This window comes from Geotrypetes seraphini, chromosome 8 (genome assembly GCF_902459505.1).
Source record: "Geotrypetes seraphini chromosome 8, aGeoSer1.1, whole genome shotgun sequence".
Lineage (NCBI taxonomy): Eukaryota > Metazoa > Chordata > Amphibia > Gymnophiona > Dermophiidae > Geotrypetes > Geotrypetes seraphini.
In genome coordinates this window covers 75,630,668-75,654,931 of record NC_047091.1, presented here as the reverse complement: position 1 = coordinate 75,654,931, position 24,264 = coordinate 75,630,668, and the positions used below count along the sequence as shown (strand labels likewise).

Below are 24,264 nucleotides of genomic sequence, written 5' to 3'. Positions count from 1 at the left end.
TCAGAAAATGAGGACTGCTGATGTCCAGTTACAACATAAAAACTTTCTTCCCAGTGGTACAGCACACTGTTTATTTTTGTAGCTGTGTGATCACAAAGATCTTGTATCTGTTGCCTTATCAGTTTTCTTTGTTCTCTTATACAGTACCCACATTTCCTGAAGAGGGACGCAAATAAATTACAGATCATGTTGCAGAGAAGGAAGAGGTATAAAAACAGGACTATTCTGGGCTACAAGACACTGGCCATGGGGCTGATTAATATGGCAGAGGTAAGAAGCATGCCACAGAGAAACTGCACTGGTGAATAGCTGATTTCATCCACCTGTAGAAAGGTTGAAAGCACCACATTTCTGTTTCTTTGTCACACAGGTCATGCAGCACCCCAGCGAGGGAGCCCAGGTACTTGGCTTACATAGTAATGTGAAAGATGTGTCTGTGCCAGTTGCTGAGATCAAAATCTATTCTGTTTCCAGCCAGCCTATTGACCATGAGGGGCCCAAATCAAAACTGTCAGGTACGTTAGTGTTTCTGTGCTGAAAACTTGGTGTACTGTTTGTTACCTTGTTTCTGTCTGTCTAAGTTCTTTAGTGCACTCCTGTGTGCAGGGACTGAGCAAGAACTATGTGATTTCTAAAGCATCGTTTTTGCAGTATTAGGTATTGTTTGAATTGTAGCTCTGGAGTCTGTCTGAAATTGAGTTCATAATGTCTTATCTGGCTTGTCTGGTAGAATTGAATGTTACAGGAAAACAGACCTTACCTTTCATACTCTATAATACAGTCTACATTTAATATCTTTAAGCAGTCTGAAGTAAGGTTTAGAACTCTGGATAATTTAGTAAATACCAATAACTTGCCTATAGTAAATACACTCTAGATCAGTGGTTCTTAAAACTGTCTTGGGGAATCCCCCAGCAAGTCAGGTTTTAAAGATTTCCCTAATGAATATGGATATCTTGTACCTAATACTTTCAAACATCAATTAATTCTCATCTTGCACATAAATCTATAATACACTAAAGTACAAAATATCAATAATCACCTTACAATAACTTTAATGCAATTGCCTACATAGCATGTCCTAGAATCTATCTTAAAAGTGACTGTTACATTACAAACTTTAGACCATACAATCAACTTTTACCACAACCTCATAGTCCTTAAGTTTTGCAGTAGGAAAATTGAGTTCTTGAATTTTATAATCTACCATGTGGTGACAGTCCATTCAGGCTGAAATGCTTTTTCAGTTCTTTTAAGCTGAGTATCCACTTTATATTTAGTGTATCCACTTTATATTGCACCGAGACTGTGTTCAAGCAGTCCTTATGTTGTCAGAATTCAATTCACACATGAAATATTGTCCACCAACCCAATACGAATCTATCTGTGTTTCACCAAAGCTTTCTCAAGAGTTGGACATACACCATGGCACAAAGCACATGGCTGTTAACGGCTCCAAACACTCTGCTCACCAGAAGCTGTTGTAAAACAAAGAAAGCTAACTCTCATACTTTCAAACATTAAACATTCTTTTTAAAAACCCTGAGCAAGGATTACCTCAGTTTTGATACTTATTAGTAACTGTGGGTATTGGGTTAGGTTTAAAAAAAAAAAAGGCTAAACTTTGACATTTTTAACTTGGCCATTTTTTTGGTCCACTGTGAGGCTTTTTACGTATGTCCGTTTCAAAAAATGAAAATCTGATTTAGTTCCATTAAATAGATCGTAAAAAGTTATATAAGATTGCGAAGTATCATTTGATTTGCTTATATACCGTATATACTCGAATATAAGTCGAGACCCCCATTTCCCCCCCTGAAGGAGGAAAAATGGTTGACTCGGGCTTAATATTCAAATGCCATGCCCTGCCAGGATCCGCACCTAGTGTCCCCACCGTCACGCCCTCCCCTGCAAGCCCCCCTTCCTGCCAAGTTCTGCACCAAACCCCCTTCCCTCCCTGCCCTGCACTCAGTCCCATTCCCTACCAGGCTGTGAACAAAGCCCCCTTCCCTGCAAGGCTCTGAACACTGTCCCACCTTCCTTCCCTATACCCTCTTCCCCTAAAAAGAGCCAACCTCATCAGTGATATCACAATGGCTTGATTGCCCTCTAACCTAGCCAGCAGATTAACCCTTCCCCTTAACTTAAACCACCTAATGGTAGGCCGGGACAGGAGCGATCCCTCCTGTCTCCTGCCCCGGCCGACACTAATAATTACCACCCTCCCTCGCGTACCTGTTCCCGGGTGGTCCAGCGTGTATCCCGCGCTGAAATCCTTTGTAAAGGTAGCAGCCAGCGGCGCACCCGGGCCAGGACGCAGGAGCAAGCTTTTCGTGCTGCTGGCCGGCCCTGCACCGCTCCTTGATAGGCTGCCGTTACCATTTGGATCTTCTTATCTTGGAGAACTTGGATTTTCAGCTTTGACAGAAATTAAATTTGAAAAAAAAAAAAAAGAATGACAGCAGATGGTGGATGATAAATGTGTGTCTATTTGTCGACTATCGAGCAACGTTTTGAGTTAATTTGCACTCGGAAACAAGCACATCCATCGCATTGATAAGCAGTTCTATTCTATCTACTTTAGTTTCACTGTTACAATTGCCCATACATATCTTAAAGAACTTTAAATAAATAACTCTCAAATTTAAGATTTTGTTGGTTTTGCAATTTTATAATAATTTTATAATTTTCAGTTATAATGTGCCGCAAAAAAACATTTGCTGTTTAGTGTGCCTGAGCTAAAAAAAAAGGGTTTGAGAGACAGTGCCATAATGCAACCTTAAATTGAAATCTAAGAATACTATATATACCAAGATTTTGGGGCCCAAAAATGGGGGGGGGTCTCAGTTTATATTCGAGCCACCACCCAACCATTGGCGACTGTCCTCCTCTAATCAACTCTTGACAGGTTGTAAGCTTTCCTGTGCAAGTTCCCTCCTTGCCGCCACGATAAACATCAGCGTGGCTGTCCACCATAACACCCTCCTCCCAACCATTGGCGACTGTCCTCCTCCGCTCAACTCCTGACAGGCTGTGGGGTAGGCTTCCATGTGCAAGTTCCCTCCCTGCCGCCATGATAAACATCAGAGTGGCTGTCCACCATACATCCTCCCCACCCCCTGCGATTAATATATGCACCACCGTTCTTCATGGACATCCCCCCCCAGCTGGAATTACGCTTACAATTGAAGAAAGCTGCTACTACTGCTCCCGATTTCAAGAAAGATGTTGCTGCAGCCACCGAATCTGAAGTAAGCACCTGCTGCTGTATGCGGTACTGGGCTTTGAGCCTCTGCGCATGCTCAGGGCTTGCCAGCGCCCACCCTCTCTGAGATTCTCAAAGAAGGTGGAACTAGCCTAGGCCTGTATGAAGTACACACTGAAATGATAATTGGGCAAGAGCTCAGTCTATTGGAGTTACTGAAACTTGTCTCTGTACCTGTCATTAATGTGTCTCGTGTTACTTACCATTGAAAAATATTGAATGTTCAGTAAACCTATTCCTCCTTTGACTTTGGGCTTCATTAAACCTTGACTTGATAGTCTTAGTCTTTGGCCTTTCCAAAAATAATGATGCAAACCCAGACATTTTCTTTTGTTCTTAAGTATAAAGGAAGCATTTGAAAAATGCACACAAAGTAAAGAACAAGCATCATGTTAAAGCCACTTTCCCCAGTAAGGATAATGGGTGTGCTTAACAATAAGAATTATCACTGGCTTGTGCTGACCTGTGACCTGCTTTCGTGCCATCAAGGATCAAATGGAGTCAGATGTAATACTGAGCACTGTTAATGCAGACAGCCCACTTTGCTTGCCAGACTGTTGCTGGGGTCCATCTGGTCCAACATCCATCCAATTTAAATTTGTTTTGACAATGGAAGTTAATTTCATTGCTTGGAGCTATATTTAGTGTTCATCCCAGAATGCTTTGTTGGAAATGTCACAAAGTGGTTTATTTACATAGAAAAGCTGTAGAAGTGAACTATAAATAGACATGGTTATAAATGGGGCTTTATCATTTGCTGAGAAAGACCAAATAGAAACTTAGAGTTGGCAGTGTGGAGAGAGATGCAATCCTGACTCTGTACAGTAGCCAACTGGAACAGCACAGCCTGTGTATGCTGTAGTACAAGAGAATTGGATGGCATTGCAGTACATATTAGGATAAATTAGAGCTAATTTTGCTTGTTCATTTGAAAAGTTCAAAAAGGTACTTATTTTATAAAGGCAACCTAGGTACTTAGCAGCTTTTTATAAAATAGGCCTCCAAAGACAGCCCCGATAGCATACAAATACTTGCGCACCGAATGATGTGTGTTTAGAAGAAGGAGTAACTCTGTGCCTTTGCTCTACATATATACCCTCATATTTTGTAAATTATGTGCATGCTTGGCAGTTCTGTCTCCATTCTGCCCAAGTATACCACCAGGGCTTATTTGGCAGTACAATTTTAAAAATGTTCTTTTCTGCATACGTTTTACACACAGGCGACTGTAAAGTGGCCTCCCTTTTGTTTCTGCCTGATAGGAATGTTTTCAGTAGGAAACAATGATTTGGTAAGACTGAGAGAGGTTCTCATTTATTGACCATTTGCTGTTGCCTGTACTTTGCAGATAGGTCCCCAGATATTGATAACTATTCAGAGGAAGAGGATGAGAGCTTCTCATCGGAACAAGAGGGTAGTGATGATCCACTCCATGGCCAGGTAACATGCACTGTCTCCTGGGGAAAGATGTTTGTTTAGATTTTCTATACTGGCCCAATTGTACTGGGAACAGGTCATGGATCTTGTATCTGAGGTCCTGAGTATACGAGTGGACAGATCGATTGAATGTTGTTTACTAAACTTGGCCCCTTCTTTTTTGCTGGCACGTCATAGAAAATGGATTGCTCAAGTGGTGACAGTGGCTTGCCTGGTAGTGGCGACAGCATGGAAGAAACATGATCTCCCATATTTAGATACGGTCCTCCTTAAAGTGAACCACATTTATTTGATGTCTAAGTTGACTGCTCTCTGCAGAAATCAGTTGACAAACTTTCATAAGATTTGGAGCCCCTATATTACCTGGCGTGACAGTTTCAGCCCCAAATAGTGTAATAGCAATCTTTATTCATTCCACGCTGATCTCGCATCCATGTCACCCACATTGTGAAGAGGGAGGGAGGGAGGAACATAAGAGTTGCCTCCGCTGAGGCAGACCAGAGGTCCATCTTGCCCAGCAGTCCGCTCCCGCGGTGGCCCATCAGGCATATTGCCTGAACAGTGGTCCCTGACTAATTTTATAACTTACCTCTAATCTAGTCCCTATAATCTACCTCTACTCTTATCTGTACCCCTCAATCCCTTTGTCCTCCAAGCACCTATCCAAAGCTTCTTTGAGGCCCTGTAGCGTGCTCCTGCTTATCACATCCTCCGGTAGCGCGTTCCATGTATCCACCACCCTCTGTATGAAAAAGAACTTCCTGGCGTTTGTTCTAAACCTCTCCGCTTTCAATTTCTCTGAGTGCCCCCTTGTACTTGTGGTTCCCCATAATTTGAAAAATCTGTCCCTGTCTATTTTTTCTATACCCTTCATGTCTCCTCTAAGTCTCCGCTTTTCCAGGGAGAAAAGCCCCAGCTTTTTCAGTCTGTCAGTATATGAGAGGTCCTCCATGCCCTTTATTAGCTTAGTTGCTCTTCTCTGGACTTTCTCAAGTACTGCCATGTCCTTCTTGAGGTACGGCGACCAGTACTGAACACAGTACTCCAGGTGCGGGCGCACCATTGCACGATACAGTGGCAGGATGACTTCCTTCGTCCTGGTCGTGATACCCTTCTTAATGATACCCAACATTTTGTTTGCTTTCCTTGAGGCTGTGGCGCACTGCGCTGACGCCTTTAATGTTGTGTCTACCATTAAAGTTAGTGTATTCTTTTTTTTTTCTTTTTTTATTATAGTGGGGCTTTGAAGGGCTTCCACTAGAGAATGACATGGTGGCGGTTTACCCGCGGCCACCGCATTTTAGCCGCGAGTCACCCGCCGAAAACGGGGAAGAAAACTAGCAGTCGCTGCGGCGACGGGGACAAGGCCATTCACCGCCCGCGGGGCGGTGAATGGTCTTGTCTCCGCAGTGAGGTATCAAGGATCGCGCGGTCCCCGCAGCCACCGCCCGCCCGCCCGTAGCATTTAGCCAGCTCCCTCCCTCCACCTCACCTTAAATTTCGAGTTTTCCGGCTTCCTTTTTTCCGAGCCGCACGTGTTCAAAAATTCGTGCACGCGCGGCTGCGCGAGTCAATCAATCTTCTCCTCTGACGCAACCGGAAACAGGAAGTTGCAGGAGAGGAGAAGTTTGATTGACTCGCGCAGCCTGCGCGTGCACGGATTTTTGAACACGTGCGGCTCGGAAAAAAGGAAGCCGGAAAACTCGAAATTTAAGGTGAGGTGGAGGGAGGGAGCTGGCTAAATGCACGGCTTTTTGAACGCGTGCGGCTAGGGAAAAAGGAAGCCGGCAAACTCGGAACGAATATAAGGTGAGGTGGAGGAAGGGTGGGGGCTGCTGGACCATTCTTCATTACTTTGCCATACTAATTCCATTCTATGTTAGGTGCCACGGACTCAGATTCGAGTCCTAGCGATGATGAGTTAAAGATCCCAAAAGAAGCCAACTTCTAAATCCAGTGGTTAGAGCTACACTACACTCCTTGTGACCCTGGGCAAGTCACTTAATCCCTATTGCTTCTGACACAATGGGCAGTTCCAAAGACCAAGACTGGCCATTGTCAAAGACAGGATGCTGAGCTTGATAGACCCTTAGTCTCCACTGTTTTTAGTGATCAACAAGTTCTATGTTTCTATAATCACCCTAATTCTGTTATCATTGGACTAGATATTCAAAATGATTTAAATGGCCAGGACAGGCTCCTGGCTGTTCAAATCATCTGTCCAGGGCTAACCAGGCATTTTCAATCTTCATGTTCAGCCCAAATGGTGTCACACAATTCAGCAAAAATACCCAATGTTGTTCCTCATAATTTAAATATTGCTCATAGAAGGAACAACATTGGGTATTTTTGCAAATGGAAGTTGGAGGGTTAATTCTCTTGAAACAGCCAATTGAGTGAAACATGAATTCATGCTGGGACACAAGATAGGTTGAATTTGTTTTGAATTTAAAAAGAAAAATGATCAATGAAGAATACTATAATGGCAAGAAAATATAATGATAAAACAGCAACTAATTTTGCCTGTTTTTATATATTAAAAAAGTACTACATAAGGTGAATGTCCATATTGCTGTCTGTTGTTCTGCTGAGCACTGGCATTGAAACAGCAAAACGCATTTATTGCATACTTGTCCTCTGTCGGAAACATTATGGTGGTATATTAGTTGTGTTAATAAAAATTTATAAACAAAGCCCTGCCAGCTGAACATCTCTTTCTCTAGTTCAGCAGCAGGAACTTTGATTTATAAGAATGGAATACGCTAAATATTAGAGTACTAAGGCTTATATGGATGCTGCGGGGACGGTGACGGGGCGGTGAATGGGATGGCAGTGGCGGTGACGGGGCAGTGAAAGGGATGGCAGTGACGGTGACAGGGCGGTGAATGGAATGGCGGTGACGGGGCGGTGCAGAGGATGGTGGGCCGGGGACGGGGCGGTGACGGGGACAGATTTTTTCCCCGTGTCATTCTCTAGCTTCCACTTAATTGAGGTTCATGTTTTTGTATTGATACCTGTTTCACCAGTATATTATTGGGGGAACTACCTGAGTGATGAGTAGTGCTGCCTGATTCAGGAAAAAAAATTGTGATTTGAATCAATTTTTTGATTCGATTTTCCTCCCCAATTGGGTATTTTTCCTGACATCCTGGTGGGTTTATTTTATAGCCTCTTCACCCCTTTGCCCTCTCCTACCCACACTGGCACTATGGTGTAAACAAAATAAACAAAAAAGACTTTTCCTCTCTCTGTTAAATCCTAGCTCACGTTCGTGGTCTAACACCAGCTCTGCAAGATACACATTTCAAATCTGACATATTGTAATCACAAAACAGAAAATAAAATTATTTTTTTACCTTTTGTTGTCTGGTCATTATTCAAATCATGTTGGTCCCTGCTCTGGTTGACTTCTGATGACTTCTGATGACTCTTCTTTTTCCGTGCTAACCATCCATCTTCCATCTCTGTCCTCCCCTTCCATTTCTCTTTCCTCCCCCTGAGGTCTGGCATCTTTCCTTTTTTTCATCTCCATCCCCGCAGCTGCAGCGATGGATCCCACCATCCCCAGATCCACCATCTCTTCTTTACTCAACTACCCTTTCATCCAGCATCTCTCCCTCCTTCCCCACCACCCCAGGGTCTATGAGTTTTCCCTTTCTCTTCCCAACTACCCTCCTATCCAGTATTTCTATCCCCCTCCCCTCCTCCACACCATCCCTTGTGTCCAACTTCTCTCCCTTTCTGTTCCTTCCCTCCCTAAATCCCATTGTCCACCATCTCTCTCCCTCTCCTCTGTTATTAGACCCATTATTTCTTCCCCAGACTGTTATATGCATGTCTCTTTGAACCCACCCTTCCCTCCCTCCCTCCCCTCCTCTGTGTACTTAAGGCCCCCCTCCCCCTGAAGGCCTGCCTCCCAAACCCCAATACGGCACCTTTCTATCAAACTTACCAACCCTTCATCCCACCTTGAAGCTTATCTTTCAGAGCGCCAGTAACAAACCCCACAGTTTTTCTTCTCGGGTATCCCGCCACCTCTAATGCATCGTTTTTTCCCTCGGCTGTGACTCGCCCCCCTCTGACGCCACTTCCTGTTGCTGATGGGGCGGGACGGGGCTGAAGGAAAGATGTTGCGTCGGAGGTAGCGAGATGCTGAGGGAAGAAAAACTGCGGAGCCGATCACGAGCGCCTTGGAAAGATAAGCTTGAAGGTGGGACATGAGGGTGGTGAGTTTGGAGCATGAGGGAGAGATCCCATAGATAGGTGGGCTGGGCTTGAGAGAGGTATCGCTACCAGGCGAGGAGGGGGTTGCGGACGTGTTTTTCAGTACATCTTCCGCTTTGCCTCTTACTGCACTTTGAGACTTAGGGGCGATTTCAACCTTATTGACGTTCCCGTGTCGAGTTGGTTTGAGAGCTGCCTGGAGGAAAAAAAGCAGGTCCGCGGACGGGGAGTAGAGGGAGAAACATGCAGGACAAGGCAGAGCTAGAAAAATGGTAGACGACTGGGGAGGGAAGAGGAGAAGTTTCCCAATTGCCGATTGCATGTGAAGAGGAGTGCTTGGGTGTGGGAGAATGTGAGGGTAATTGAATACAGTACATGTGATTTGATATCTCTGCAGGCAAAAAGGTATTGGTTAATGTACGGAATTTTTCCAGGTTTAGTTGACTGTTGCATATAATAAGGTTGTCCGAATGCTGTACTTGGATAACAGCTTATTACACAGTTATTATAAAGTACTGCCACTCCTGCTTTAGGGAGCGAGGGGGGAGGGTCAGTCACCGAATCGGGAGGCCGATTTTTTTTTTTTTTTAAAGAAACAAATTGATTCACCCAAAATGAATCAGTGAATCGATTCAAATCGGAAATCAGGCAGCACTAGTGATGAGAATGTAACTAACCTTTGTGAATGTTAAGTTTAATATTTGCTCTTTTTGTAACTGCACTATTTGGTTCAATAAAAACATAACTTAAAAAAAAAGATTTTCTATACTGCAGTTTCTAACTTGCAGACCATGGAGAAAGAAGCCTGTGTTCATTTCCTCTTTATTTATTTATTTTCAGTATTGTAGGCCGCACTAGCGAAAGATCTAAGAGGGTTAACAGGATATACAAATACAAATTAAAATACAGGCCTCCCTCCATACTTGTGGGTTCGGCATTCACAAATTTGGTTATTCACAAGTGTTCCATCAGTAATTAAATGTGAATATATTTTGCGGCCATAAGTACTGTAAGTTAAATTTTGTAAAAGGTTAAGAGTTCGCTAAAGAAATGCACAGTATGCGCGCTGCCTTTTAGAATGCCACTCTCTTTGTCTCCAAACAAAGCAGTCTCACTCATGCGGTTTTATCTCACAGTGATCATTTCATCTCGCAATATTAGAACCTTTGTTCACATTTGATTTAAGCTTTGTAGCCATACTGTACGTAGACTCCCTAGTGCTCCCGAAAGTGTTCCCAAGAGAGAAAAAAAGGAAAACTTTAACAGAAAAGTTGAATTATCCCAGGACAAGCAGGCAGCATATTCTCTACATGTGGGTGACGTCACCGACGGAGCCCCCTAGCGGACGTTTTCGCAAGCAAACTTTCTTGAAGACCTTCAAGCTTGCGATTGGCCCATGCATGCGCGCGTGCCCTTCTGCCCGACCTAGGGCATTCGTCTCCTCAGCGTGGCCTCAGTTCAATGTTTTCCGCAGAGCCAGAAGCACTGCTGCCTTGTTGCGCGTGATCTCATTGTCCCTCTTGCACCTTGGCTTTCTTTTTTCTTTTTGTTTAAGTCGCTGTGCTCGCGTCTTTCTTTTTTTCCTTCGTGTTTTTTGACCGGGCTTCCGGTCTTTCTCTGGCCGCTTGGCCTCGCGGGGCCGCAGCCGTTCTTTTGCTTATGTCCCGGCCCTGTTCCGGGTTCAAAACTGCACTAAGTGCAACTGGGTTATTTCCATCACCGATCCCCATCGTTGGTGTGTGGAGTGCCTGGGTGCGGAACACCGCGCTGAGTCGTGTCCGCGTTGTATGACTTTGCAACCGCGGGCTCTTCGTCGGAGTGTGGCCAAGATTCTTCAACTGTTTGGCCCTATGGATCCTGTGGGACAGGCCTCGAGCTCAGCCTCGGCCCCGGCGTCGTATAGCTCGGCCTCAAAGTCCCCCTCGACCTCGAAGACCCCGGCCTCGGTTCCTCCTACTACCCCGGCCTCGGGTAAGTCTCCTCTTGCCTCCTCAGGTGTGCCGGCAAAGAAGCCTACCTCGGAGTCTCATGCAAGTGCCGCTTCATCGGCCTCTTCGAGACATTATTTAAAGCGTGCCTCCTCACATAGGGAATACTCTTTCTCGAGGTCGCTCCCAAAGGAGCGCACTGCTGCACCCCAGACCCAACCTCCTTTGGTCTCGGTGCCGATGTTCGAGGATATGCTTAAGGTTATCCTTACTTTGCAGCTTTCCTCGGTGGTGAGCCAACTGGTCCCGGCCTCGATGCCTCTGACCTCGGTCTCGACCCTGCCCCTTTCTGACCAGGCTGAGTGTCCTTCGCTTGTGTCTCGGGGCCCCACTCGCAAGACTCGCCGGATCCCTTCGAGTGATTCTTCATCCCCGGATTCGGGGCCTGTGACTTTCCGGGGTCCCATGACGGGAACCCGTTTTTCACCCGCTACTTTGTCGAGGTTTGCTCCTCCTAAAAGGCTGCGGTCCTCCCCGCCTCTTCGAGGCAGGTCTCCGTCCACAAAACCTTCTAAGCACACCCTTGTCCTCAAACTGGACTCTACCGTGCATTCTCCCTCGAGGCACTGGTTTGCCTCCCGAGGGTCTTCGCAGCCGATGGCAGAATTTCCCTTTACCCCATCTTCTCCTAGGCCCCGTGTATGGGTTCCTCGGACTCCGGGATCCTCTCCAACCCATCTTATATGGGGTCATTCATTGACGCCCCCGAGGCGCTTTAGCCGTGCCTCCTTGATTTCCCATTCACGGGACTCCGAGGCTCCGGCGGGCTACTCAAGGGAGATTTCTCCCTCCTTCTCTGCTGCCCTAAGATCCCGTTCGGGATCTCCTCCTGAGGATGAGTCTTCTTCTCGAAACTCTTCCTTCACTCGTTTCATTGCTGACATGGGCAAGGCTTTGAACCTGGACCTTCAGTCGGTCCCGTTATACCCAGGAATTCCTGGCTGAGATGGGGGTTACTAATCCGCTCTGTGAGGCACTACGTTTGCCTCTGCACCAGGTTCTCCGGCAGACTTTCCTGTGGAACCTGGAGACCCCTTATGTGGTCCCGGCTATTCCCTCCAAGTTGAAGTCCCGCTACCGGACGATCCCAGTTAAGGGGTTCGAAAATTCTCAGCTTTCTCACCAACCCTTGGTGGTCGAGTCTTCCTTGAAAAAATCCAACTCCTCGAAGGTGTATGCCACCGTCCCGCCGGGGAGGGAGGGCCGTACGACGGACAAGTTTGGTCGCCGTCTTTATTAAAACTCAATGATGGCGAACTGTGTCCTCAATTATAACTTTATCTTCATGTCCTATCTCCGGTTCTGTGTGGAAGTCCTCCACACCTTCAGGGCGGACGTGCCGGATTCTTGCCATCCGGAATTTCGTCTCCTCGAGGAGACTCTCTCCCAACTCCGACTCTATATGTTTCAGGCGGCTTATGATGTCTTCGAATTGTCCTTGAGGGTCACGGCTTTTGTGATCGCCATGCGTCGCCTCGCTTGGCTCAGAATTGTTGACATGGACCCGAATCTCCAGGATCATCTAGCCAACCTTCCTTGCGTGGGTAATGAGCTATTTGATGATTCCATTGAGGCAGCCACTAAGCGCCTCTCGGAACATGAACGGTCCTTCGCCTCTCTTGTGCGTCTTAAGCCAAAGACCCCTCCGGTCCGGCAGTACAAAATCCCTCTCTGGAGGTATCCACAGTAAACTACTCCTGCATTCTCTCGGCCTCCTTCAAAGCGGCAGCAGCTGCAGAGACAAGCTAAGGTCCAGCCGCCGGCTCCGGCAAAGCCCGGGCCGTCTTTTTGACAATTCCAGTATGAGCCTTCGGGCTACCTTCATTCTGGAGACTTCTCCCCTTCCTATCGGAGGGGCATCTCCATCATTTCTACACAGAGTGGGAAAGCCTTACCTCCAACAGTTGGGTGCTTTCCATCATCCGGGAGGGGTACTCCCTTCACGTACTCCCAGACCTTCCTCCAAAAGAGTTTCCTTCGGGCCGGTCTCAGCTGCCCCTCCTTCTACAAGAAGCTCGGACCCATCTTCGCCTCCGGGCAGTCGAGGAGGTTCCCCCGGACCAATGTAATATGGGGTTCTACTCCCGGTACTTTCTGGTGCCCAAGAAGTCGGGGGATCTGCGTCCGATCCTGGACCTCTGTGTTCTGAACAAGTTTCTGTTTAGGGAATGGTTCAAAATGCTCACCCTCCCTACTCTGTACCCCCTGTTGGACAAGGGGGACTGGCTGTGCTCACTGGATCTCAAAGAGGTGTACACGCACATTTCAATACACCCGGCCTCTTGCTGGTATCTGAGATTCCGGGTGGGGGATCTCCATCTCCAGTATCGTGTTCTTCCCTTCGGCCTGGCGGCCTCTCCGAGGGTTTTCACGAAATGCCTGGTTGTGGTAGCTGCGGCCCTGCATTTCCACGGCCTGCAGGTGTTTCCCTATCTCAACTACTAGTTGATCAAAGCGTCCTCTCGCCAAGAAGTTCTGTGAGCGATGAATCATACCATCTTGCTCCTTCAGAGTCTCAGCTTCGAGGTGAACTTCCCCAAGTCTCATCCCTGTCTCTCGAGTTCATCGGAGCAGTCCTGGACATGGTTCGTCTCCGCTCCTTCTTGCCTCGGCCTCGGCAGGAGGCCCTTGTTCGGTTATGCCAGCGGGTGGCCCATCTGTCTTCTGCCCTGGCTCGGCTCCTGATAGTCCTCCTCGGTCACATGGCCTCTACGGTTCACGTGACTCCTTTTGCCAGACTTCACCTCCGTATTCCTCAGTGGACTCTTGCGTCCCAATGGAACCATGATCGGGATCCTCTCTCTTGACGCATTGTCGTGACACCTTTGTTGAAGAAGTCTCTCCGTTGGTGGATGCTCTCTTCCAATCTTTCCAGAGGTTTTCTGTTTCATGCAATAGGTCCTCTTGACGGACTCGTCGGCCTATGCTTGGGGGGGGCTCATCTGGACTGTCTTCGCACTCAGGGTCTTTGGTCCAGTGCCGACCGCCTTTGTCACATCAATCTGCTGGAACTTTGGGCGATTTTCCTCGCCCTGAAGGCTTTTTGTCACCTGCTTCGCGACCGGGTGGTGCTGATCCGCACGGACAACCAGGTCGCCATGTATTATATCAACATACAGGGGGGCACGGGGTCCCTGTCCCTGTGCCGAGAGGCGATGCGACTCTGGGAATGAGCCGTCCACCGCAACATATTCCTTCATGCAATCTACATTCAGGGCCAGCACAATTGTCTGGCGGACAGGTTGAGTCGTCTTCTGCAGCCTCACGAGTGGTCCATCCATTCCGTAACTTTGCTCGTTGGGGGACTCCGGATGTCGATCTGTTTGCGTCCCCCCTCAATCACAAGTTGCCCCGCTTCTGCTCCAGGGTTTACACCCCTCTCAGACTCGAGGCGGATGCTTTTCTACTGGATTGGACGGACCTGTTTCTGTATGCGTTCCTCCATTTCCTCTGATTCTGAAGACTCTCGTAAGGCTCTAGTTCATGCATGCCACCATGATTCTGATAGCTCCTCGGTGGCCTGTTGCAACTCAGTTCCAGGGAGCCTCTTCTTCTGCCTGTTTTTCCTTCTCTGCTTACGCAGATTCGGGGTTCGCTGCTTCATCCCAACCTTCAGTCTCTGCACTTGATGGCTTGGTTCCTCGAAATTTAATGCACTTGTTCCAGTTCTCCCAGCATGTGCTGGATGTCCTGGAGGCATCTCGGAAAGAGTCCACTCGCCAATGTTACCATCAGAAGTGGACCCGCTTTTCTTCCTGGTGTGCTACTTGACAGCTGGAGCCGGTCTTTACCTCCCTATCTGCTGTCCTGGATTATCTGTTGCACTTGTCTGGCACTGGACTCAAGTCCTCTTCGGTTCGAGTTCACCTTAGTGCCATTACTATTTTCATCAGCCGATTGACGGGAAGCCTGTGGTTTCCTGCTTCATGAAAGGCCTTTTCCACGTTCATCCGCCCCTTAAACTGCCTTCCGTGGTTTGCGATCTTAACGTGGTCCTTGCTCATTTGATGAAGCCTCCGTTCGAGCCTCTAGCATGGGCTCACTTGAAGTATCTTACTTGGAATGTTGTGTTTCTTATTGCTCTCACTTCTGCCCGTCGGGTCAGTGAACTTCAAGCTTTGGTAGCGGACCCACCTTTCACTGTCTTCCATCATGATAAGGTGGTTCTCTGTACTCATCCTAAGTTCTTGCCTAAGGTTGTTTCTGAGTTTCACATCAACCAATCCATTGTTCTTCCTGTATTTTTTCCAAAGCCCCATTCTCACCCTGGAGAAGCGGCTTTGCCTTCTCTTGATTGTAAGCGTGTGCTGGCCTTCTACTTGAAGCGCACCGCTCCTCATCGTTCTGCTCCCCAGCTGTTTCTCTCTTTCGATCCTAATCGCTTGGGTCGCTCTGTTTTTAAGCGGACCATTTCTAACTGGTTGGCCACTTGTATCTCTTTCTGTTATGCTCAGGCTGGCCTCTCCCTGCCGGGTCGAGTCACAGGCCACAGGGTCCAAGCGATGGCGGCATCTGTTGCTTTCCTCTGCTCAATTCCCATTGAAGAAATCTGTAAGGCTGCCACTTGGTCCTTGGTTCACACTTTCATCTCTCACTACTGTCTGGATGCTTTCTCCAGGCATGATGGCCATTTTGGCCAGTTTTGCAAAATCTATTCTCCTAATTTGCCAACTCTCCCTCCATCCCGTTCTGGTTAGCTTGGACGTCTCCCACATGTAGAGAATATGCTGCTTGCTTGTCCTGGGATAAAGCACAGTTACTTACCGTAACAGGTGTTATCCAGGGACAGCAGACAGATATTCTCGCAACCCACCTACCTCCCAGTGGTTGGCTTCTTTGCTAGCTATCTGAACTGAGGCCACGCTGAGGAGACGCATGCCCTAGGTCGGGCGGGAGGGGCACGTGCGGGCCAATCGCAAGCTTGAAGGTCTTCAAGCAAGTTTGCTTGCGAAAACGTCCGCTAGGGGGCTCCGTCGGTGACATCACCCACAGTATACATATTCAGGGCTTACAGTCTCTCCTCATACGTCTTCTGGCACAAGCCTCCTATCATTTTCGTCATCCTCCTCTGGACTGCTTCAAGTCTTCTTACGTCCTTCGCCAGATACGGTCTCTAAAACTGAACACAATATTCCAAGTGGGGCCTCACCAATGACCTGTACATGGGTATCAACACCTTCTTCCATCTACTGACTATGCCTCTCTTTATACAGTCCAGCATCCTTCTGGCAGCAGCCACCGCCTTGTCACACTGTTTTTTCGCCTTTAGATCTTCGGACACTATCACCCCAAGGGCCCTCTCCCCATCCGTGCATATCAGCTTCTTACCTCCCAGCATATACGGTTCCTTCTGATTATTAATCCCCAAATGCATTACTCTTCATTTCTTTGCATTGAATTTTAGTTGCCAGGCATTAGACCATTCCTCTAACTTTTGTAGATCCTTTTTCATATTTCCACTCCCTCTTCGGTGTCTACTCTGTTACAAATCTACAACCTTAACAATCCAGGCAGACCAGCTTCCAAGTGTATGCTCTCTGCCTGGGTTTCTGAATGGATCTTGTTCTGTATTCAAGCAAATCTTCAACCACCAGGGAGGTTAGAGGCCCATTGGCTCTGAGACAAAGCAGCTTCCATTGCAAACCTCAGATCAATCTTCCTTGAGGGCATCTGTAAAGCAGCTAGACATTGTTGCCTTATAAGTCTTCTGCACAGTATTGGACCTTTTCACATACTAGTTTTTCCAGATGTTCACTTGACAATATATTCTTTCTTTCATGTACCCATGGACTGCCAACATCATCATCATAAAATGAACCCACCTTTAATTCTGGAGTTACCTTGGTATGCGCTTGCATTTCTTTGCTTGCTGGGGAGAAAGTAAAGTTGCTTACTTGTATTAGAGGTTCTCTGTGAACAGCAGGAGAATGTAGGCGCACTCAACCTCCCTCCTAAGCCACAAGAGAAAATTAGGAGACAAGAACTTGCTATGAAATGGACTGGGGGAGCAGTGTGACAGTGCAGGAGCCCTACAAAGGCTCAGAGAAATCAGACTCCTCCAAACTAAGGGAGAGCTTCGGCCCACAAACTGCATAGGTGACATCGCCATGGAGCATGGCTATGTTCTCCTGCTTTCTATGGAGAAGACTGCATTACAGATAAGCAACTTTACTTTCTTTAGGACCTGAGTGCAGTTGTAGTGCAACTCATATTTTAACTACATGCAAATAGAAAGTATTGTTGAGTTTCATGTATCGTCCCATTATTTAAAAAACTTTCCATTTATTGAGAAAACGTGTATGAATTTACAATCAAGTAAAACTGTTACATATGCAAATTTAGAAATATACAATCCCCCCAACTGCTCCCATTCTAACTCTATGCTTATTCTTTCACCATGGACAATACAGCTAACATTAATGAAGCAAAAGTCTGCAAAAGCATATAGTCCTAAGCTAGAAAGTCAACTCCCTCTAGGACGCTCGATACCATGAGAGGAAAGGAGTCCACAGTTTCTCAAAGCAGGCCAGTTAACTTTCTGAGGTTATAAGCGTCCCACAGTGATGTTCAGGTTAGAAGTTCCCGTGTGCGCTGCAGCTTAGCTACTTCACGATGCATAACCACCAAGCAAGGGAACATCACCTTCACCACCTCTTGGAGAATACTCATCGAAGTCAAGCTCAACAGAAACAGAGCTGGGTTAGCACAAATGGAGAACAAGAACATATTAATAAATAATTCAGCAAATGATAACCAAAATGTTTGTAAGATATTATACTCCCATCAGACATGCATATAGAAACCAATTTGCCCACACCCCCTCCAAAAATGAATAAACACCAGCTATAGAAAAGTGCGCAATTCTAGTAGGAGAAAGGTACAATAGATTTTCCATCAGATTTGCGGAAATAGATTGCATCCCATTCCTTAGCAGTAAAAGTGTACCCCATATCCCTGTCCCAATTACTCATATTCCTGGGTCTAACAATAGAGGCCTCCTATCTTTCCATTTTTGTGGTTGTCTTACACCTAGATCTTTTTTTTTGTATTTATATACTGCCTATCAAGATTATTTAGGCGGTTTACAATCAGGTACTCAAGCAATTGATTATTGAGTTTGCTGGAATGGAAGCCCCTGAATTAGGTTGTCACAATTTTTCCTACCCTAAAGAGAGTAAAGAACTCAGTTATTTATTATTTGATAAGTTAAAGTTTCATTTTGTTCTACTGGAACATTAGCACATTTTCTTCTTATATATGGGATGCCAGTTCTATACATGCAAATTTAGTACTTGTATGTCAATGCTGTGGCACAAAATTCCATCTATTCACGTGTGCCAAAGTTAGTTACAGCTTAGTCATATTTCTTAAATAACTAAAATCTGTTTCTTTGTGAATTTTAGGTGGATAGTCTCCCAGTGTATTGGTTTTCTGTACCCAGATTCAGATTTAGGCTTGTTAGATTAGGGACATTTGCCTTTGTGTGAAATACCTTAACACCATGGTGGCATTGCATAAATATTAATTGCATTGACTGTTTCAGTCAAGTAGCCACAGATAGCAGGCTTGCATGCTTTGCCATGAAAACCGAAAAGTGTAGTTGAACCCATGCCCTATCTTTTCCCCCATAGGATTTATTTTATGAGGATGAAGATCTTCGAAAAGTAAAGAAGACCAGGCGGAAGTTGACTTCTGCATCCACCAGTACACGGGTGAGGGGCTTTGTCCTTTCAGGGTGGAGTTTGAGGAACAGTGATCTTCCATTTGATCAAATTGCTGCATTTGGGTCTCAGCTATTGGCGTGCAGCCCTACAAAATGAATGGGCTTTTATTGACTGGCCTAGATTGAAATCCTATTCTTGAAGATAGTTTCCTTGAGTGGAGGAGTAGCCTAGTGGTTAGCACAGTGGCCTGAGAACCTGGGGAACTGGGTTTGATTCCCACTGCAGCTCCTTGCAATTCTGGGCAAGCCACCTAATCCTCCAGTGCACCAGATACAAAATAAGCACCTTCATATAATATGTAAGCTGCTTTGACTGTAACCACAGAAAGGCAGTATATCGGGTCCCATCCCCTTTTCCTTTCCTTGATAATGTTTCTTTAGTTTTAGAGTTGTTTGAAGTAAATTGGACCATGTGTTTTCTCTGTACAGCAACCGAATATTAAACAGAAGTTTGTGGCCCTGCTGAAAAAGTTCAAGGTTTCAGATGAAGTAAGTGTTCTTGTGCCCTAAATTCCACTGAAGTTTGTAAGGACTATACATTTGCTGTATTGGGCTACCCCTCTCTGTCTGGGAAAGATTCTCTGTGCTGAACAACTGGCATTCCTGGCACAAGAGGATGCCTTTCAGGAGGGATAGGAAATAGCACATGGATATTTATATGAGGAACTAGACTAACACTGAATTGACTTGAGATACTTACTAGTAGTCCAGTAGCAGACCTACAGCTCAGGGATATTACTTCTGTTTCAGTTTAAGTGAAAAGTAACTTTAAAAGTGTATATTTTAAAAAAATAATAAGTTGCACTTGTTCCCTACTACCTTTGTAAGAATTAAAATTCTGTTCCTTGCTTTAGGGCTTTTAATAGATAAATCCAGCCACTAGATCAAATTTCCCATTATTTATTCTGCTACCTTGTGTGGTGGTGGTCTGTTTTTTGGTGTACTTCACACAGAACTGGTATTTCCTTCTCTCTCCCTTCTTTCCTTTCAGGTGGGCTTTGGACTGGAGCATGTGTCCCAGGAGCAGATACGAGAAGTGGAAGAGGATCTGGATGAGTTGTATGACAGCCTGGAGATGTATAACCCCAGCGACAGTGGCCCTGAGATGGAAGAGACAGAGAGCATCCTCAGCACACCCAAGCCCAAGCTCAAGTGAGTTCAGCCCGACAGCTCTTCCTATCTAGTTCCCATCAAGGATTCAGAGCAGATCTCTCACTTTACTTTATCCCATTTCACTGTCATCAAGGAGTAGATCCATATTACATGGCCTCAGTTCTTACTCCTTCCTGTCCAGCTCCCATCAGTCAGCTAACATGCTCACATGCACAGTTTCATAATGCCCCTTCCAGGGAGTCAGCATGCAGCCTGTTTCCCAATGCTTTTCATTTTTTTATGAAATCGAGGAGAATTGTACATAAGTGGTGATTTTATCCACTTCTTCCTTTAATGTCATCACAATACTAGTCATGAACTTGAGGATTGTGCCTGTCGACCAGTGAATAAAGACAGAGAAAAAGAAGTGCTGAGTGTTTCGCCCAGTAAGGACACTGTGCAGCCTTAGATACTCAGAATTTTTGTCTCTAGCAGATGGTTACAGTTGGACCATGAAGCTCTTGTCGTAGTTGGAGAATTTGAGCATCAGTGGAGCAGAGGGATATACCTCACTTGGGAGTTTAAGCTCCCAAAAAAATAAAACCCCAATCAAAAGCACAAAAAAAAAAGACACACGTGGGATCCTTATGAGGGTCGAGATAAGGAACTAGGACATTAGCACTCAGACTTAATGGGGTGGGTCAGTAGAGTGGGCAGACTTGATGGGCTATAGCCCTTTTCTGTCGTCATCTTTCTATGTTTCTATCTCGACTTCCAAAAAGCCTTTGACAAGGTACCTCACGAGCGGCTACTTAGGAAGCTGTGGAACCATGGGGTGGAAGGGGACGTATACAGATGGATTAAACACTGGTTGGCAGATAGAAAGCAAAGGGTTGGAGTGAAGGGCCACTACTCGGACTGGAGGAGGGTCACAAGCGTTGTTCCGCTGGGGTCGGTGCTTGAACCGCTGCTGTTCAATGTATTTATAAATGACCTAGAAACAGGGACGAAGTGTGAAGTTATAAAATTTGCGGATGACACTAAACTCTGTAGCAGGGTTAGAACCGCGGAGGAGTGTGAAGACCTACAAAGGGACCTAAACAAACTGGAGGAGTGGGCAAATAAATGGCAAATGAACTTTAATATAGGGAAATGCAAGGTCATGCATATAGGGAAAAAGAACCCGATGTTCAGCTACAAAATGGGAGGATTAGTACTAGGGGAAAGTAACCTTGAAAAAGACTTGGGTGTGCTGGTGGATACAACAATGAAATCAACGGCACAATGCACAGCAGCCTCAAAGAAAGCAAAATGTTGGGTATTATTAAGAAGGATATCACAACCAGAACGAAGGAAGTCATCATGCCACTGTATCGTGCGATGATGTGCCTGCATCTGGAGTACTGTGTCCAATATTGGTCACTGTACCTTAAGAAGGACATGGCAATACTTGAGAGGGTACAGAGAAGAGCGACGAAAATGATAAAAGGTATGGAAAACCTTTCATACACAGACAGGTTAGAAAGGCTGGGGCTTTTCTCCCTGGAAAAGCGGAGACTCGGAGGAGACATGATAGAGACTTTCAAGATCATGAAAGGAATAGAGAAGGTAGAGAGGGACAGATTCTTCAGCCTATTGGGAACCACAAGAACAAGGGGGCACTTGGAGAAATTGAAAGGGGACAGGTTTAGAACAAATGCTAGGAAATTCTTTTTCACTCAGAGGGTGATGGGCACATGGAATGCGCTTCCGGAGGTTGTGATAGGACAGAGTACACTATGGGGTTTCAAAGAAGGATTAGATAAATTCCTGAAGGATACGGGGATTGAGGGATACAGATAGAGGTAGAGAGAGGTTATAAAAGGGTATAGATAGAAGGATAAAGGGGACTAAAGGGTTTTAGACAAGGATCACCTTACAGGTCATGGACCTGATGGGCCGCTGTGGGAGTGGACTGCTGGGCGCGATGGACCTCTGGTCTGACCCAGAGGAAGCAATTTCTTATGTTCTTATGTCCACTGGTGCAAATGCTCAGTATAAGTTTGCATACAATATGAAGAGCCCATGGCTTAACTGGATCTCCATCTTGACACCAAAATAACCTACATATGCTCTTTTTACAAACTTAGAAATAGGTTTACTACTTGCTTTCAGTGCGTACGCCCCACAAATATTGCAAAATACGTTGTGATGATTCAAGCAGCTCCTTTGAAGTAGCCATAACTTCTATGGTGTTCAATCTGCAAAAATGAAATGATATGAGTGGAATATACACACACCTATACGATCATAATAGTTAAGTTTCTTATCTTTTACAATCTAGTGTTTTGGATGTAAAACTACAGTTGGAAATATGTAAACGCGCACTATATCTGCTAGCTTGGACGCAAAAACTCAAACCAGGTAACAGAAGACAAAGTTGAAAAACCCATTAGAATTAAAATCTATGTGCAACTGTTTTAAACAGATAAGGTTGAGAAACCTTTGAAATACAAATTTATGTAGTCTAAGGAAACCATGTTACCGTTATATTTTTTGCACATAATTATGTAATATAACAGAAGAAAGGTGATTTTGTCATTTGAGCTTTACATTTTTATGCCAGTGTGCATTACAGGAAAGGAAGTAGATGAATAGTTGTGAAACAAAGGTATACACAAAAAAGAGTAGGTAATTTAAATACATAAATTTCCCATTCAAAAAAGAAAGATTGTTATGACATCCTGATTCTGCAGAAGAGATCTTTTAAATAGCAGTAAAAAAAAATAATTCAACCATATCTAAGAGCTAGAGCTGATGTGGTCTATCCATTGCAGTTTTCTGAATCAGCGCCCCAGATAACTCTAGGAACAGATCAAAAAACCCAAGGCACTGTCTTACTCTTTGGGATATTGCCAAGTACTTGTGACCTGGGTTGACCACTGTTGGAAACAGAATACTGGGCTTGATGGACCTTCAATCTGTCCCAGTGTGGCAACTCTTATGTTCTTAATTGTAGCCTACCCTAGGAGTTCCTAGGACGGTGCAGTACAAGGTGATGATTTTGGTTCAGAATTATGTCCTGAGATTTCAGTCTTGAAGCTCCCATTTGAATAGTAATGTTAGATAATCAGCCTATTGACTGGGACACTATCAGGATTATGTTGCACAAGGACCACAAATACAAGGGGTGTTCAATAATTTATCTACCTCAGTAGGAAAGAAAAAAGTTTTCAAAAAATTTTAGTTTTATTTTTCCCCTGATAGCTCCATATACTTAATCCACTTTTCTTGCAATGACTTTAATCCCTTTGAAAATAATTATTCTGTTTGACCTTCAAATTAGGACATCACAGTTTCCTTGACATCTTCATCACTAGAAAACCACTGTCCACTGGGATGGTAGCCTGTGATTGTCATATCATGTGCACCGGCGCATTGTCATAAAGACATGCCTGCTGTGAGTTTTCCTCGTCTTTTCTCTTTGATTGACTCCTGCAAAGTGATCATTGTGTTGGCCTAACTCACCCCAGTAATGGTTGTATTGTTGCCATGAACTCTAGAAGCAAAAGTCCTTCATCATGTCATAACTTTGCCTGCAGATTTTTCTGCCTTGAACTTTTTGGGGTGGAAGATGACTTGTGCTTCCACTGCATTGACTCCATTTTGGACTCAAGATCTCTGTGATAGACCCAAGTCTCATCTCCAGTCACCAAACAATGAAAAAAATTAACTTGGTCTTCATGGAGCATCTCCAAGTTCTGACAGCACTGGAGCCTCATGGTCTTCTGATGTGGCATCAGCCTTCTTGGAACACATCTTGCACTAACCTTGAACGTGCCCAACTTTTCATGAATTATTTTCCAAACTGTACCTGTCGAGATGCCCATTTCTTCAGCTATTCAGGAAACCTTAATTTGTCTGTCTGACAAAATTAAATCCTCAGCTTTCTTGCACATTTCTGTAGAAGTTGCTTCCACAGTCCGTCCAGTGTGAGGGTCATAGTAACATAGTAGATGACGGCAGATAAAGACCCGAATGGTCCATCTAGTCTGTCCAACCTGATTCAATCTAAAATTTGTTGGTTTTTTCCTTCTTCTTCTTAGCTATTTCTGGGCAAGAATCCAAAGCTCTGCCCAGTAGGTTCAAACTAGTGAAGTCTCCATCAAAGCCCATTCCAGTCCATCTATACCCTCCCAGTCATTGAAGCCCTCTCCAGCCCATCCTCCACCAAACAGCCATATACAGACACAGACCGTGCAAGTCTGCCCAGTATTGGCCTTAATTCTTCAATATTTACTATTCTTTTCTGATTCTAGATCCTCTGTGTTCATCCCACACTTTTTTGAACTCCGTCACCGTTTTCATCTCCACCACCTCTCTCGGGAGCACATTTCAGGCATCCACCATCCTCTCCGTAAAGAAGAATTTCCTTACATTGCTCTTGAGTCTACCACCCTTCAACCTCAAATTATGTCCTCTGGTTTTACTATTTTCCTTTCTCTGGAAAAGATTATGTTCTATGTTAATACCTTTCAAGTATTTGAACGTTTGAA

The 24,264-nt window shown here is 45.3% G+C and overlaps 1 protein-coding gene across 1 annotated transcript in view; it reads left to right on the top strand.

Annotated features, from left to right (window-relative positions):
• Nucleotides 1-24,264, top strand: part of PACS1 (phosphofurin acidic cluster sorting protein 1) — a 202,230-nt gene that overhangs the window by 92,027 nt on the left and 85,939 nt on the right. Inside the window, exons 4-9 of the mRNA XM_033955834.1 lie at nucleotides 145-270; nucleotides 371-515; nucleotides 4,614-4,705; nucleotides 18,546-18,626; nucleotides 19,067-19,126; nucleotides 19,629-19,789. Coding sequence (XP_033811725.1) covers nucleotides 145-270; nucleotides 371-515; nucleotides 4,614-4,705; nucleotides 18,546-18,626; nucleotides 19,067-19,126; nucleotides 19,629-19,789 — 665 coding nt within the window. The remainder of the gene's footprint in view (nucleotides 1-144; nucleotides 271-370; nucleotides 516-4,613; nucleotides 4,706-18,545; nucleotides 18,627-19,066; nucleotides 19,127-19,628; nucleotides 19,790-24,264) is intronic.